This window comes from Xiphophorus couchianus, chromosome 2 (genome assembly GCF_001444195.1).
Source record: "Xiphophorus couchianus chromosome 2, X_couchianus-1.0, whole genome shotgun sequence".
NCBI classification, from domain to species: domain Eukaryota; kingdom Metazoa; phylum Chordata; class Actinopteri; order Cyprinodontiformes; family Poeciliidae; genus Xiphophorus; species Xiphophorus couchianus.
In genome coordinates this window covers 4698538-4714913 of record NC_040229.1, presented here as the reverse complement: position 1 = coordinate 4714913, position 16376 = coordinate 4698538, and the positions used below count along the sequence as shown (strand labels likewise).

Sequence of the window (16376 nt, the reverse complement as noted above, 5' to 3'; positions counted from 1 at the left end):
AATGGCATTTATTTCAGTCATAATCTTGCGGGGGGTGACCAAGGTTCCATCACTATGTGACAGCTGGTCAGCAAACCTGGCAAACATGATTGACATGGCAGCACTGAATGCACATGTGCTTTATCAGGCATGCATTGGGGTGCAGGAGAGACGGGTGGACTTCCTGGTTGAGCTTGCAAAAGAGTTGGGTAACTCTCATGTGAGTGAGAAGAAGGCACACAAGGAGAAACTGCTTCGGCAACAACCTTCCACACCCAGCTCAGGCAAAAGGGCGAAGTGTCAGGTCAACCATCGATGCAGGATGCGTGTCCTGAGGCCGAAACATCATCAGTGACCCCTCACACCCCCACCATGGACTGTTCTCCCTGCTGCCCTCTGGAAAGAGGTTCTGCAGCATCCGGTGCAGGTCCACCAGGTTCTGAAACAGCTTTTTCCCACTTGCCATCAGACTGCTGAACTCTTAACTGGACTGCACTTAAAATCTGGTCTCCACTTTATACCTTGCACATGTACAGAGCTAAATAACTTCTATTTTACTGTCAGTCCTGCACTTTATATTTTATATTTATATTTATATTCACATTTTATACTGTATTGTATTTTACTCTGGAGTAACCTCACAACATTGGAACCTCAAACATTATCCTGAGCCGTATGCAACGAAATTTCGTTCTGTATACACCCTGTTTATTGAAAATGACAATAAAGTCAGTCGAAGTCGAAGTCTAAGGAACAATTGTGCAACTGTGAGATGCGTTGAGGCCGTTAACAGGGTACTTCTAAGGTAATGGCCCTATTTACAGAACAAAAGCACCTGCTAGATAAAATCCTTCAGGCCAGTTGGACTATCTAAGCCGAAATAGGTATATGTCAAAGTGGACTAACTCAAGCCATTCTAGTGTTAACTATGACTTCTCTTATGCGCTGGATTCCTCTAACCGTCATAGTGAAACTGATTTCATATTCTGACAGATCAGAAAACCAGTTCTAGATAAAAACCATTTTAAATAAGGAGGGAAATAAACGAGAGCCTTCATCAGAACCAGAACAGACTGATGCAGCTCATGTTGCTATTCTGATGAAATAATTAATAGTTTCTACCTCTGACAGGCTTTCTCAGCTGATCTCATTATTTCAGTCTCAGAGCGTTACTCTGAGTTTTACACATGAACACATACTGAAACTTTTCTGTTTTCTGTTCTCTCCAAAGCTGCTTGTACATAACAGATATGTTAGTTTATAAAAACTAGTGGTTAAAATGTTTAATGGAGTTAATTTCAGGGTCTGTAGTTAATTAATCACATATTAATCAAACCTATATTTTGATCAAATAAGCAGCATTTTCCATTCAAAGTGTTTTCCAGAGTTTCAGGAGCTCCTGATGATTCCTGGAGCTTCGTTAAAAATGGATCACAGTAATCTGAGTTATAAACGGGGAATTCCTCCACGACAGCCATCATCAATGAATGTTAACACAATTAATCGATACATACAAAAGTACCAAACTAGAACCTTTGTATTCACATGTTTCTGGTACGTCCGTAAATCTGAGGCACAGACAAGATCTGCTAACAGCAGCGATGAAGCGACTTCTCTCAGTTCACTTCTGCTTCTGACTGATCTGATTGGAAAAGACTGTTAGCATATCAGAGGCTATGCTAACATTCATGCCAGCAGAAACTCTGGAAAGATGAAAGGATAGATAAACTTTTTGCTCCAACCTGAAGATTAAAAACTGTAAATAACTCTGATGCTCAGCTCAGGTTGACATTTATCCAATAACTTAGCAGCAAAAGGGGTTTAGAATTGAAATGTTGCTGATTTTGTTGAAAGTTTTTAATTAAAATTAAAATTTTGATTAATTAAAAACAGTCAAATGAGCCATTTATAACTCAAAGTCCAGGAAAACATGTTTCTGTTTCTATGTCGTCATTTTGAGCAAGAGGACACGAACCAAAGCCAGATTTCCAGCCTGTCCCTATTGATGGATTAGAAATCATATTGATCATTTTAACGATGGTGTTTGACAAAATCTAATGTCTGTTATGGGTTCTCACAGCTGCTGGCTATATGATGTTTAATGTTTTTATGATGTAAAGCACTTTGAACTGCCGTATTGCTGAAATGTGCTATGCCAAAAACTGATCGATTGATTGAGTGATTGATCTTACCAGCGATGATAATGTGAACAGAATGTAAATCATTTCAGCATTCGGATGTTAATAATGAAAGCCTTTGTGACTTGTTAGCATCCAGCTAACCACTCATCCGAACATCTCTGGAGAAAATGATTCTTTGGTTTCAAATTCGCCTGAGATGTTCTGAGACGATTTCTGATTCTGGATTTGCAGCTTTCAGGCCCAAGCTGCCGTGTTTGTACGTCGTGCCTGTTGATTCGCTGAGCTGAGTCCCCACAGCGGCTCGGAGCCGAGCGGTTCCCACAGGGAGCCACAACACCGGCCGTTTCCGCTGCGTGTGGCTGCAGATGTTCCATCGTGTGTCTGCATGCAGGAGGAATCCCCCAGGCCGTCTCCACTCACTGAACATGGGCCTCTTGTTATTTGCATGCAGCGTGTGTGTGTGGGGGTGGGTGTGTATGTGTGTGTGTGTGAGCGCAGGCTCTGAATGAGCCCCAGCTGCCCCGCTGGTCGCCGCTGGACAGCTGATGAATGAACAGGATGAAACGAACTGCTGGGTGATGCGGCGGCGTTTCGTCTCCCATCTGGCCTGACGGAGGCGCGCGCCCTGTTGATGCAACACACAAATATTTAAAACATGGAAGGTCATCAGGTTTGCTCACACTCTCATCAGGAACTCCCAGCAGAACCAGAGGAGTCGGGACGGAGAGCAGTCAGCTTTGGTGGCAACAAGTGGGGGAGGGGCATCCAGCGTTGAGGCTGAACCTATCATGACTCAGCAGAAATGAGTCTGATCAGTGAAGCAGGAAGAACACCTGCTGGAAACACTAAGCTGACTTCAACTTCCACTAAACCACATTTTCATTTAATCTGTTTTATTTTGCATTTGATTGATAAACAGATCAAATTTAATCTGGCTTCCAGAAATATAGAACTACATATGATAGATGTCACTGTCTCTTTCCTAAGCAGGTTTCTGTGGCTTCGTGTTGGTTCTTGGGTCTTTTTTGGTTCTTGGGTCTTTTGTAAAGTTCAGTATTTTCCAGCACAAAGACGCGACTCTGTTGCCTTCAGTTGTTACAAATATTAAACATGACTTCATAGAAATCTAACTTTACATTTTGACTCCTTGGAACTGAAATCTTTCTTTCCTTCGCTGAAGTTTTTCAGAACCGTATGCTGTAAGCCCACAGCATGATGCTTCCCACCGCCAAGCTTCGCTGTCGCCATGGTGATTCAGAACTGTCCTTCCTCCAGACACGGTGCGTTCAGTGACATCCAGAGAGTTCAGCTCTGGTCTCGTCTTGAAGGTTCTGGATCAAAACTCCAACGTTTCTCACCGGATCATCAGAGGTCTGGGAATGCAGCTGGAACTTTAACTATTAGCAACTTTTATAACTTTGTAGAACCAAACCCTGGTAACTAAGTAGCCAACTGGTTAAACTGGATTTCATTGAGTTGTTTCAGAGTAAAGGGGGCAGAGCTTTCTTCTTGTTATATATGGATGATGATTTGTGGATTTCTCTTCATGCGGCGTCGGTGCGGCCCGGCCCAGTCTGCAACTGTTTCATCCACAGATGTTCAGGTTTTATGCCCAAAATAAGCAAAAGTAGAATGGAGACTGGAGTCTGAGCTCAGTTCTTGTTTTGGGGACTTTGCCAGTTTTTGTGTCCAGCGTGTTTTAGCACCTGAAATCATTTGACTCTAAAGTTTACCGGATTTTAATGATCCTCTGCCTGCGCCTTCATTAGGAACCTTCATGTAGTTTTGGGTGATTGGCCTTTTGGAGCAGAGCATCTCTGAATCCTCCTGGCAGTAAAATGTCCACTGACTGATAAAGAATCCAGAGAGGAGTCAGTTCCTTCATCGGCTGTTCTCAGTACCAGAACTTCACATGGCGCTAATTGTGACGCTGCTTTTCTTCTAATCATGTTTCTGGCTGAAGAGTTTTACGGTTCTGAAGGATTCGTTTCACCGTCAGTCGGCCCAGTCAGCGGTTCCGGAGACTGGTCATCCAGATCTCAGCCTTCCTTCATGTCAAGTCTTGTTCGCAGATTTCTCTGTTGAACGAAATTCCAAGTTTTTTTGCAGAAATGTATGCATTTTTCTACAGTATATCCAAAATATTCCAAAGAAATATAAAGATTAAAGCGATTATTTATAGAATAGAATAGAATAGAATAGAATAGAATAGAAGTACTTTATTCATCCCAGCAGGGAAATTATTTCGCAGTTACAGCATAGAGACAAGACACACAACAACCACCACTGAGTAGTAGTTGTAGATAAATAAGAATAAAATATAACATGCTGTCAATATAAAAAGCAGCTTAGAGCAGTCCTTGCAAGGATTCAAAATGCAGAACAGAATGTATGTAAATATATGTACAGCAGTGTGCCACAGTGCATTGTGTGAAATTGGACTGATTAGTGCAGAACAATGATTTAGCTTTTATTGTACAGTGAGATGGCATGTGGCAGGAAGGATTTCCTGTATCTGTCCCTACGACAGCGGAGCTGGAGCAGCCTATGTGAGAAGGTGCTCCGCTGTCTGTCCACTATGTGGTGGAGAGGCTGCTGTTTATTGTCCATAATAGACAGAACCTTCTTCAGTGTCCTCCTCTCCACCACAGTTTCCAGGGACTCCAGCCTTAGTCCCAGTACAGAGCCAGCTTTCCTGATGATTTTGTCTAGTCTATTAGAGTCACTGGCTCTGATGCTGCTTCCCCAACACACAGCAGCAAAGAAGATGGCGCCGGCAACAACACTGTGATAAAAGGTCTCCAACATCTTGCTGCACACATTGAAGGATCTCAGCTTCCTTAAAAAATAGAGTCTGCTCATCCCCTTCCTGCACACAGCGTCAGTGTTAGATGCCCAGTCCAGTCTGTTGCCGATTACAACTCCCAGGTATTTGTAATCCTCCACCTCCTCCACCACTTCCCCTTTGACCTTTAGTGGCCGTGAAGGTATCTTCTTCCTTCTGAAGTCAATCACCATCTCTCTGGTCTTACTAATGTTGAGCCTCAGGTGATTCTGCTCAGACCACTCCACAAAGCCGTCCACCAGTGTCCTGTACTCCCCCTCCCCTCCATCTCCTATACACCCGACAACCGCTGAGTCATCAGAAAACTTCTGTAGGTGACATGACTCAGAGTTGTACTGGAAATCAGTGGTGTACAAGGTGAAGAGAAAGGGAGAAAGCACAGTTCCCTGTGGAGCTCCTACGTCACTGACCACCACATCAGACAGGACACTGCCCAGACGGACAAACTGTGGCCTGCCTGTCAAGTAGTCAGTCACCCAGGAGATCACTGAGCTATGAAAAGTAAACTGTGCATCAACAGGGATCAAAATATTCACACCTCCATCTTCTGACTGCTGCCTCTGACTCCTAATTATAAAAAATCCAACATAAAAATATTAAATGTTTGATTTTTTTGTTACTATTTGTACGAATCCCTGATGAGCTTTATTATTAAAGTCAGATATTGAGGATGAAGTGGAAATAACTGATTTGGTTTGAGTCTGCATGTATAGACAGGTGTGTGTCTCCCTCTGTGTGTGTGTGTGCGTGTGTATGTCTCCCTCTGTACAGGGGTGTGTGTGTCTCCCTTTGTGTGTGTGTGTGTGTGCATGTGTGTGTCTCCCTCTGTGTGTGTGTGTGTGTGTGTGCATGTGTGTGTCTCCCTCTGTGTGTGTGTGTGTGTGTGTGTGCATGTGTGTGTCTCCCTCTGTGTGTGTGCAGTTCCTGTGTGGGGAGCTCCGGCCGTCCTGTGAACAGTGTCTGGTCTTATCTCTTGTGTTTTATGTTTCTGGCAGCCGGGGCCACAAGCAGCCCTTTGTGGCCCTTTGTGGCCCTTTGTGGCCCCGGCTCTGCCTGCAGATCCACCAGTGCAGCTGTTCACCACTGCTGCTCATATCTGGCTGTGAGGGACGCATTCATGTAGCGTCGCTGTGGGGCACGGCTGAAAATCTAAATGCGAGGGATTCGTACGTGATGCATATCTGCAGAGAGACGACGGAATACGAGCTTCATGTCCGGCGGATTTCTGGCCGAGCCGTCCGCTCAACAGACTTTGAGATAAAGAAGCAACTGTAGAGGAGCGTTTTGATGACATCACAGATCCTGGTTCTGGTTCTGGTCCGATCAGAAGACCCCTCGGTTATTCTGCCGTTAATCCTGTTGAAAATCAAAGCTGCAGATATTCTGATATTTAGTCATGATAAATGTGTCTGGACGATAAATCGTCCCAGAAGTTATTGTGATAAATGATAATATTGTTATTTTGAGAACAGTTTCAAGTAATTTAATGATAATGGATAATAATTCAAGAAAATTCTGAGCAGAAACAAGAAATACAATGAATTATGAAGTCTTTAAAAATGTTTAGTTGAGATCAAAGACTTTTATCATCCAGTTTCTGGTAGAAAGAGAAAAACAATAAATAATGCAATTTAAAATGATTGAATTTGTTTTAATTTATCATGCAATGAATTGATTTTTTTCTTTATTGCGAGGCCTAATGACATTATTTTCTCTTGAAGTTCTTCATGTCCAGTTCTCTTCTTGCGGGAAAGTTTTAGAAAACTTTCATAAACGTCTTTGAACCAGGAATGGAGCGCCGTCCTCATGAGTGGACGGGGTTAAAGTCTGCCCACCTCTGAGCCCAGCTGAGGCTCCTCAGCAGGATTTAAAGCTCGAACTGGAATCAGGAGCTGGAATGTTAGACGTCATCATACGGCATTCAGGAACAAACAGATTCTTTTAACGGCTCTTTACTCTGAACCAAAGGACTCCAGGTCTCGGTTAGCAGAGCCGTTCTTTGTTGAGACTCCGGCGGCCATTGTTGCTGCTGCTCTTACTGCAGTCTGACTGCGAACACAAGGAAATAAATCTGATTTCAGCAAAAAGTTGGAATTGAGTCTCCAGACCTGCTGTGTGAACCCAGCCTAATTTTACACATACATAATAATTTGTTTTATGAAAGTTATTAAAAACCCAGATCCTCCTAAAAGATTCTGTGGTTTGGTTTTGTCTCAGCTTCTTTGTGACGATCCTCCAAGGTCTTTATCCCGCTATAATCATCCGCATTGAGTGAAACTTGGGAACATCTGTGCAAGCAGAGAGGAAGAGGAGCCATTCTTCAGCAGCAAACCGTCACAAAGGAGACGGCGGAGCCTGCCAGTCATCGGCCCTGAAAAGACCAGCGCAGCGCCCAACAAACGGCAGACGCTCCAAAGAGCTTCCTGAGGGGAAAGCTGTTTGCGCTCTCTTTGTTCTGACTCTCGGATCACAGAGCCCGTCAGAATGAGGAGATTAGGGACCGAACGGGCCGCTGCCTTTGTTAACATCCACCTGGAGCAGGTAGAGCTGCAGCTGTTTCTACCTGGAGGAGCTGATGAGAGCTGTGTTGTTCACACGGGGAGATTCCCATCGCTGCAGGAGCTGCACCCGGAGCAAACACAGAGAGAGAGGAAACAGGAAGTGAGGAGCTGCCACGGACCAAATGCATGATGGGATTCCGCCAGGCTGGTTTGGATCCAGTTCCAGACCAAAGCAAAGGTCCAGCTGGAGTTATTCTCCTGGCGTTGAGCAGTGAGCTGGTGACGGCTGGGATAACGGCGGCCATGTTGGGTCTGACGTCTTCCTCACCTGGACCCATTTCACACAATCCAAGACAAAAATCCTCCGTGTTCCCACAAAATCCAGTCCGTGTTTTCACAACGATTGGCTTTGCTGCTTTCCCGATTCAACGGATCGGAACTGGAACAGAACTGGAGTGGATCTGAACCGGATCGGAACCGGAGCGCTGCTCCTGCTCGCAGCTAATGGGACGGAAAAACTCTGAGGAGGAAACAAAATATAATTTATGTTTAACTCAAACCTTTTTTGAGATTCAGGCATTTTAACATGTTCAGTTTTGATTTGCAGGTTGTTTATTGTGAAAAAGTTTTAATTTAAACCTAAAAACTCACTGAGCCGAACTCTTTCACTGACAAACCTTAAAATATGGAAAAGAATATTTAGGTTTCAACATAATCTCTTTCCTGTGCAATGTGGAACATGTTTTATGATTTTCCAAGGTTGGATTATATTGAAACAATAAAAATTAGGTTTTTGTTAATAAATGAAAACTTCTTGATTTCTATTTTTTTCTTCAACTGATTAATTTGACTGAAATTATTTTTTTTTAGTTATCAGTGAGATTTTGTTGCTAAAATTAAAAGATACATTAATTAAGGATGCAATCCCACCAGCCCTGTTCAATCTGCTTTTACCAAACTCCAATTTGTTTTTCTACAAACTGGTTTGGTTGGTGAGGTGTGAACACTAATCGACCTCTGACCTCTGGTCCTCCAAACCTCGGTCTGGGTTCAGTTGAAGTAAACTCTGGTTCGGTTTGAATGACAAGCGGACCAGAGTCCGCTCCAAAAGCAGGAAGTGGACTACATCGCAGGGCATTCTGGGTAAATACAACCAAAGCTAACGTGTTAGCCTAGCGCTAGCAGCAGAAATGGCTCCTGATCTTCAGCCAAACACTAAAGAGAAATCCTCCAACACTAAAATCTGACGCCTCCATCTTGTTTCCATCTGGTGAAGAAGGAAGTTGCTCTCAGCGTCTTCAGAGGTTTTTGTGTCGTTTCCTTCGGTGGTTCTTGGTGCAGCGCCCCCACAGGCCAGGAGGGGAACAGGTTGGTTTGGGTCAGAACCACAGCAGCTGGAGGTGGAGCAGATTTTGGTTTCTATAGAACTGTATCTACCAGAGTATTGTGGGGGGGAGACTGTCCTTTTTTTAGCTGCTCGTTAAATCTATGTATTTAGGTAACATTTTCCACATAATCAGATTGAGATGTTTTCTATTTGAGCCATAAAGTCAGAGAAATCTTTTGGAAAACTCGTTTTCTCGTGGATGTTTGTCAACTTTCAGCTCAGAGGCGTTTAAACTGGTTCTCCAGCAGGATACTAGAAGAACTCCGATTTACATTGATTTCCACATCCTGAGCATGTTCCTCTGTTTATCTTCCAGGAACAACGAGGCTGGCAGAGAAACGGTGATAGGAGTTGTTTTCAGGTATGACTTGTTTTATTAGAGAGGCGCCAATCCGATCAGCAGATTCTGATTCGATTGGCGCACCTCTGTTTATAATGTTTCATCTTTCTGGTTGTTCCGTATCTTTGTAATGTTTCATCTCTCTGGTTGTTCCGTATCTTTGTAATGTTTCATCTCTCTGGTTGTTCCGTATATTTGTAATGTTTTAGCTCTCTGGTTGTTCCGTATCTTTGTAATGTTTCATCTCTCTGGTTGTTCCGTATATTTGTAATGTTTTAGCTCTCTGGTTGTTCTGTATCTTTGTAATGTTTCATCTCTCTGGTTGTTCCGTATATTTGTAATGTTTTAGCTCTCTGGTTGTTCCGTATCTTTGTAATGTTTCATCTCTCTGGTTGTTCCGTATATTTGTAATGTTTTAGCTCTCTGGTTGTTCTGTATCTTTGTAATGTTTTAGCTCTCTGGTTGTTCCGTATATTTGTAATGTTTTAGCTCTCTGGTTGTTCCGTATCTTTGTAATGTTTCATCTCTCTGGTTGTTCCGTATATTTGTAATGTTTTAGCTCTCTGGTTGTTCTGTATCTTTGTAATGTTTTAGCTCTCTGGTTGTTCCGTATATTTGTAATGTTTCAGCTCTCTGAGGACATGAAGGCTTCAGTATTGCAAGGTTTTGGTCGTATTTGAGATTCAGACGCGGTTCTGGTGCCGCCGGTTCTGTTTGGATTGAAAGCGTCTCTTGTGACTCCTCAGTTTCAGCCCGGTGTGTGTTCAGAGGTAGCAGTGGAAATGCTTGCTCTGATTTCAGAACTGAAAGTTTGGTTGGCGTTAGGATGGAGGTGCAGTTCTGGTGCTGACTGTGGTTTCAGAAGCGCCGGTTCTGGTCGTGTAGAGGCTGCAGTGCGGCTCAGCTCCGTCCTCAGCAGGTTGGGCTCTGATCAGTCAGGTAAAGGTCAGCATAGACTGCAGTATTGACCTGATTTCAGTATCACAGTGATGTGATACCACTATTGTGTCTTTCTCTACCATCGAAACCCAGGCGGCTCAGATTCCTGTAAACGCTGCAGGTGATTTCTCTCCTGCAGCGTTTCGCTCTCATTCACATTATGAAACAGAGATGATTTAGTTATTAATAGACTGATATAAAATCAGTCTGTGCTCCTCTGCTCTCTCTAAACTGCAACAGCTCGTGTTTTCTGTGTTTGTTTGTCTCAGTAAATGAAACAAAAATGAAAATAGATGGATGATTAATATTTTTTGTAACTGAAATTTTATTTAGGAAGCAAGATTGCACCACTTCTGTTTTTCCAGCTCAGTGTTGACCAATCAGAGAGCTCCTGGTCAACAGGTGTATCTGTTGATCATGCACACCTGGTCAACATCATCCTGTAGACGAGGCACGGGCAGCCATGTTGGATTGTGGTTCTCATGGAGATTTCCAGGCAGATCGTCTCATTGGGCCGAGCGCCGTTTCCCACAATGCACCAAGTCATCACTGTAGATAGATTTTAGCTAGAAAAATAGGAATAATCCTGCAGATTATGGCTGAAATGATTAATCAAATCAATCATTTTGAAAAATTATTGAAATAATTGTCAACTAATTTAGTAATTGATTAATGAAGTGTGTGTGTGTCAAGAGCATAGAGACTCAAAAATAAGACATTTGTAAAATAAAAAAACATATATATATATATATATATATATATATATATATGTATATATATGTATGTACTGTATGTATGTATATAAACAAATATTTTATTTATGTAGTCATTTATTTGTCAATATTAAAAAGCACTTTTAGCACCAAAGTGTTGTACAGAAGTCAATAACTAAACTATTTCTAATTAAAGAAAACAATATCATAAAATACTGTAACAATTGCAACATTTTTTAATTGATTGACCTTTTTGTTTATGTGTTTATTTGCCTGAATGGACAGATCTGGCTCTTTGCTTGTTTACCTGATATTTATATGAAATATTAGTTTTTTTGTTTTGCTTTTTCTTTGAATAAATAAACAAGGAGTCATAATGTAAAAGATGAGATATTAATGGCAGAGCGTTAAAAGGCGTTGCTACTTCCTGTCTTATGGTGTCACAGCCACCATTTTGTTTTCCGTCGACAGAAAACCTCATAAACTCTCCAGCGTTTATTGCCCGAGTTCTGCTTCCTGCTTCATGAAGACGAAGAGATTCAGATCCTCAGAGCAACGATGTGACGTTCTGAAAGACGTTCCTTCTGAGATTCTGACTGCCGTTGCATTAATAAGCCAGTATCTGCAACATTCATCCCCTCTCAGCCACAGACGTTCTTCTGATGCCAGGAATGTGTGACAGCTCGTCAACGCTGGCCGGGGTCAAAGGTCAGCTGAGAGGACGGGCCGTTCTGCCACTTCCTCAGAGCAGCAACCAGTCTGTGGTGCTGCAGAGGCAACACAGACAGCAGCAACAGGTTGCTGGTTCATTTAAAGTTGCTGGTTCAGAGCAACAGGTTGCTGCTTCATTTAGAGTTGCCCAGCTTCAGATTGCATTGCCTTTGTGTGTGTTGATCTGCAGCTTCTCGGTTGCTCCCTCCATCTTGGATTTATCCGCTCCTCTTCTTCGCTGGTTCTGCTGCTAACAATAGATTAGCTTCTTCTGACAGCATTTTGTGTTTTCAGTAAATTTCTTCTTCTGGTTCTCATTGATCAAAATTTATAAAGATTATTTCTATCTTTGAATTGCTGTATTTTAGTTGGATTAATGGAGTTTATGAATAAAATGGTTTCTACATCAGAAGGGGAGAATCGCTGATTTCCTCCATGTTTCCGTTGGGAAGATGAGCTCTGCCAGTTATTAATAACTAACTCAGACTTTTCCTGCTGTCAGAAATGATCCATACATACAAGTTTTATAAAAAATATTCATCCAGTCTGGATGTTTTAACCCTTTAATTGATTTTATGCCTGAAGTTGGAACCAATAAGATTTAACTTTTTGAAAAAAGCCTCTGTAACTTCAGAACATTTCATGAAAGGTGTGTGAGTGAGCAGAAATCTTCTGGTGCCGGTTCTGTTTCAGTCACTCAGTTCCTCCAGCTTCGCGTTGCAGAACCAGAACGCAGACTGACTCTAAATGTTTGAATCAAAGCAAACCTCCAGGTCTAGATCAACGCAAACAGAATAAAAAACATTCAGAAAATCTCAGGATGAAACCTTCCAGGGCAGGAAAACATTTCCTACTTCCTGTGTTTCGTCATCTCTGGCCCTCCATGCTCTCCAGAAACTTTCTCAGTCCTGATCTTCATCTCCTTGGCAACAGCAACCTGTTTGGGATGTAGACTTCACAGACAGACGAAGTAAAGTAGAACAGGAAGCATCCTGCATCACTTCCTGTGGAGAGCTCGATGCATTCAGAGATTAATGCAAAGACTTATGGAAATATTTCCTGAACGGATTGTTTCTCCGTCTGATCTGATCCGTTCTGAGAGGATCGCTTGGGTAAAATGGCCGTTGTCATGGAAACTGCTGGGAAACGTCTGGGTGGCAGAGCATCATTGGAGCAATGGCTCCGCGTGACGCCAGCGGCTCTGTGATTGGTCCAGAGCGAGGCGGGTCAGCGGTCCGGTCCGGTCAGAGTGCTGGACCTCCGGGAGGCGGAGGCCCACATACCACCTGAGCTAACTAGCGCTGTTGGTTTTGTTCCAGGATTGTCCTGATTTAGCTCCATCCAGCTTCCCACAGCATGATGCTGCTACCACCATGTTTCACTGTTTGCCTGGCAGCATGTTTTCTGTTTCTCCTAGAAGGCAAATTAAACGAATTTCAGAACATCTGGATTTACACTGAGAATAATTTCTGCACAGCTGGAGTAAAAATTCTTTCTATGTTCATAAGTTTGGACAGTTTTGCTTCCGGAGTTTGACAGGAAATGCAGCAGGAAGCGGTCAGCCAGAGCGCTTCCTGCCTGATCAGAGTCTGATCCCAACCTTTCATAGATTCGTCTGTCAGGAGGAGAAGCTGTGACCAAACGTTTTCCTCTCTCTGCTCTAACTTTGGTTTGTAGTTTTCTGCTGCCTCCCCTCCACTTTCCCACCGTCTGTCAGCCAGAAGCAGAGCAGCGCCGTTCCCTCCCAGCGCGCAGCCTGCAGGCCGTCAGACGCTGCAGAGTAAATACAGCTCAGATTTTCTCATTACTTCAGACATTATTTTTAGTTTGCCAAGATCCTGCCAGGGCGTTTCTTTCTGCAGCCTTATCAGCTGAAAACACAGAAACAGGACAGAAATGATCAGTCAAAGACAGCAGCTGCTGCAGCAGCAGGGATGCTGTGATGCAGCAGCTGTGATGTGTTTCTTTATGACGCCTGTAAGCAGAATTCGCTGAGTCATTATCAGGTGCTCCAGTCGATCCCACAGATTGACATCAGAGTCAGGAAGGTTTTCCAGAGGAGAGAGCATCGCCGGCGGTTCACACAGTAGCCACCACCCAGGAGGATTCTGGACATACTCTTCATCACTCTTCTTCATCACGCTTCTTCATGTCCAAACAGTGGTGCTACAGAGAGGCTCCAGTGGAGGGGATCAGCTCCTTTCACACCTCCTCCCTTCCTTTCTCCTGCCTCCGGTGCGACCGCAGGGCCTTCCTCCTCCCTCCTCTTCCTCGCGGAGGGAACCGGGGTGGCCGGATGTTCCGGACAGACAGACAGACAGACGCAGCAGGATGATGCTGCTGCTGGTTTTCTTCCATCCGGAGCGCAGAGTCGATGACTTCGTTCCTGTTTGGATGGCCAGCAGGAAGCGTCTGTGGAGGAAACTTTATTTCATTATACTGCAAAAAACATCTGATTATTGGGATTTGATTCAAGGTCCGTAATTAATTAATGGATTTTTAATCAACCAAATCGGCAACATTTTCTATTGTAAACTCTTTTTGCTGCTAAATTATTGAACGATTATCAGATCTGAACATCAGATATTTATCATTTTTAGTCTTCATGTTCTTCATCAGATTGGACCAAAGTTCATTTCTCCAGAGTTTCTCTCATCATTCATGGATCTTCTTTACAAATCTGGACTGTGGATGCTAACATTAGCGTTAGCTGCTACATGGTAGCATTAAGATGCTATTTTAGGCTAGCTTAGCTTCTGGACAGAACAGCAGTCTTTTCCATCGTCCAATCAGATCGATGAGAAGCAGAAATGAAGCCGCTCCATCGCTGCTGTTAGCGGATGTAGCTGTGCGTCTGATTTATGGCTGTAGCAGAAACGGATCCAGGTGGAACTTTTGTATGAAAAAAACTTTTAATAATTGGGTTAAAATTTTTAACATCTTCAAATCTGGAATTAATTTATTGAAACTAACATGTTAATAATTATTTATAACCGCATTTCTTCATTTATAATCTGTTTTTGTCAGATCATTTAATTTCAAAATCAATTAAACCTCTGATCATCAATCAATGATCCTGCTGCTGCGCTTTTCCCCGCCAGCGCAGAGATCAGCCGATCTCATCCAGAGATCTTCTCTTCCTCAGCAGACATCAGCCTCTGTCCTCTGTCGCTGTGGGAGGTTTGACTGTTAGCCCCGCCCACCAGGTTAGCCCCGCCCACCAGGTCACATCTGCATGTTCTCTTTAAGGTTTTTTTGGCCCTAGTGGCTTTTATTTGAAAGTGCCTCTCTCATAAGTGGGTAATGAGAGAGGGAAGGTCACCAGGCCGGGAATCGAACCTGCGACGGCCGCGTGGAGGACTGAGGTCTCCATATGTGGGTTGTGCTTCACTGCACTGTCTCCAACTCAGCCACTTTCTGGATTTATGTAGCAACATTTCAGATAAAATAATTCGGTATCGACCAAAATCAGAATCTGCAGGTCAGACATTTCCAAGATGGTTGACCGGCCAGAAAGCTGCAGTCGCTGCATCCCGCTGCTGTCCGGTCTGCTGACTCTCCTCTGTCCCGGAGCTGCTGAGGGACTCGACTCTTATTCCATCTGCCCCCATATTGTCTAACTTTTGTCCTCTGCTTAGCGTCTGTCCTTCTCTGGCCCAGCTGTCCTCATGCTCTCTGTGTCTGTCCATGTCCCCTCTGTCTCGCCGCTCCCAGTCCTTTGTTGGTTGCCAGGTCTCCGTTTCGCTGCAGCTCTGTCCCCCTTTTTGTCCCTTACTTCTATTTCCACACAGTTTCCACCTCATTCTTGTCATTCATGTAACTCTCCCAGTTCTTCTCCAAATGTCTCCTTCTGTATCTTCATCCTGTGGAGGAACTGCAGTTTCTTCACAGATTTACATTCAGCAAAGCCTCCAGCTGTAAAGAGTCCAGCATTAGTATCCATCAGGCACGGCTCTGCAGACGGGTGGAGGAAGGGTGGAGAGGAGGACAGTTCCCATAGTCCAGAGTTTTCTCAGGCCTCCTGCTCTGCATGTTTTCGGTGTTTCCCTTCTGCTACACCTGGACTGAATTTGTGGTGATTATCAGCCTTCTGCAGCTCTTGATGGTCATGCAATCATTTGGATCAGCTGTTCTGGAATAGAGGCTCATCTAAAACATGCAGAGCAGGACTGAGGACTGGAATTGAGAAGCTGCCATAATACGAGGCAAACGCTGTCATTGTGTTTGCCTGGTGGTTTGTGTCTGGATGGCTCACTGATGGTTTTATCTGCGCTGTGAGGAGTTGGCCGCTGAGAACAGAGGAGCGAATCAGAAAGCAGTGGAGCTCCTGAAAGATGAACATGTGTGACAGAGATCAGGACTGGAGCTGCATTCCTGCTGCAGCCCAGAGCGCCACTGGTTCTGCTGGTCAGGAACGAAGACACGGATCACAAATTCAAGTCTTTCTGCGTCTCTCACTGATCTGCAGATAAAATTCCCACCAGGATTCAGATTTATTGACCCTGAAACCTGTGAGTGCTTCAGGAAACACACACACACACACACACACACACCTGTCACCTCCCCAGTCTTCCCATTTACATCTAAACTGTTTCCTGGTCATTTTATTTTGTTGTTCCAGTAAAAAGATTCGGCTGTAAAGACGAGAAACTCCCAGAAATAAATTCAACCTTTAATTTATTATTCTTAAGAAATCCTGTTGTTTTCACTAAACTTTGTTTCTTACAAACCCTTAAAAAAATCATAGAAAACTTTCTGCGTCCCAGAGCGTTAAGGGCGTTGCTTAGCAACAGAGCATTATTGGATGGGAAGGACGGACA

At 43.6% G+C, this 16376-nt stretch overlaps 1 protein-coding gene across 2 annotated transcripts in view; it reads left to right on the top strand.

Moving 5' to 3' along the window:
- The window catches only part of ccnd2a (cyclin D2, a), a 124313-nt gene that overhangs the window by 61599 nt on the left and 46338 nt on the right, over positions 1-16376 (top strand). Inside the window, exon 3 of one of the 2 annotated variants that reach the window (XM_028030227.1) lies at positions 9170-9214. The exons of the other annotated variant lie outside the window; for it this stretch is intronic. Coding sequence (XP_027886028.1) covers positions 9170-9214 — 45 coding nt within the window. The remainder of the gene's footprint in view (positions 1-9169; positions 9215-16376) is intronic. 2 annotated transcript variants of the gene reach the window in all.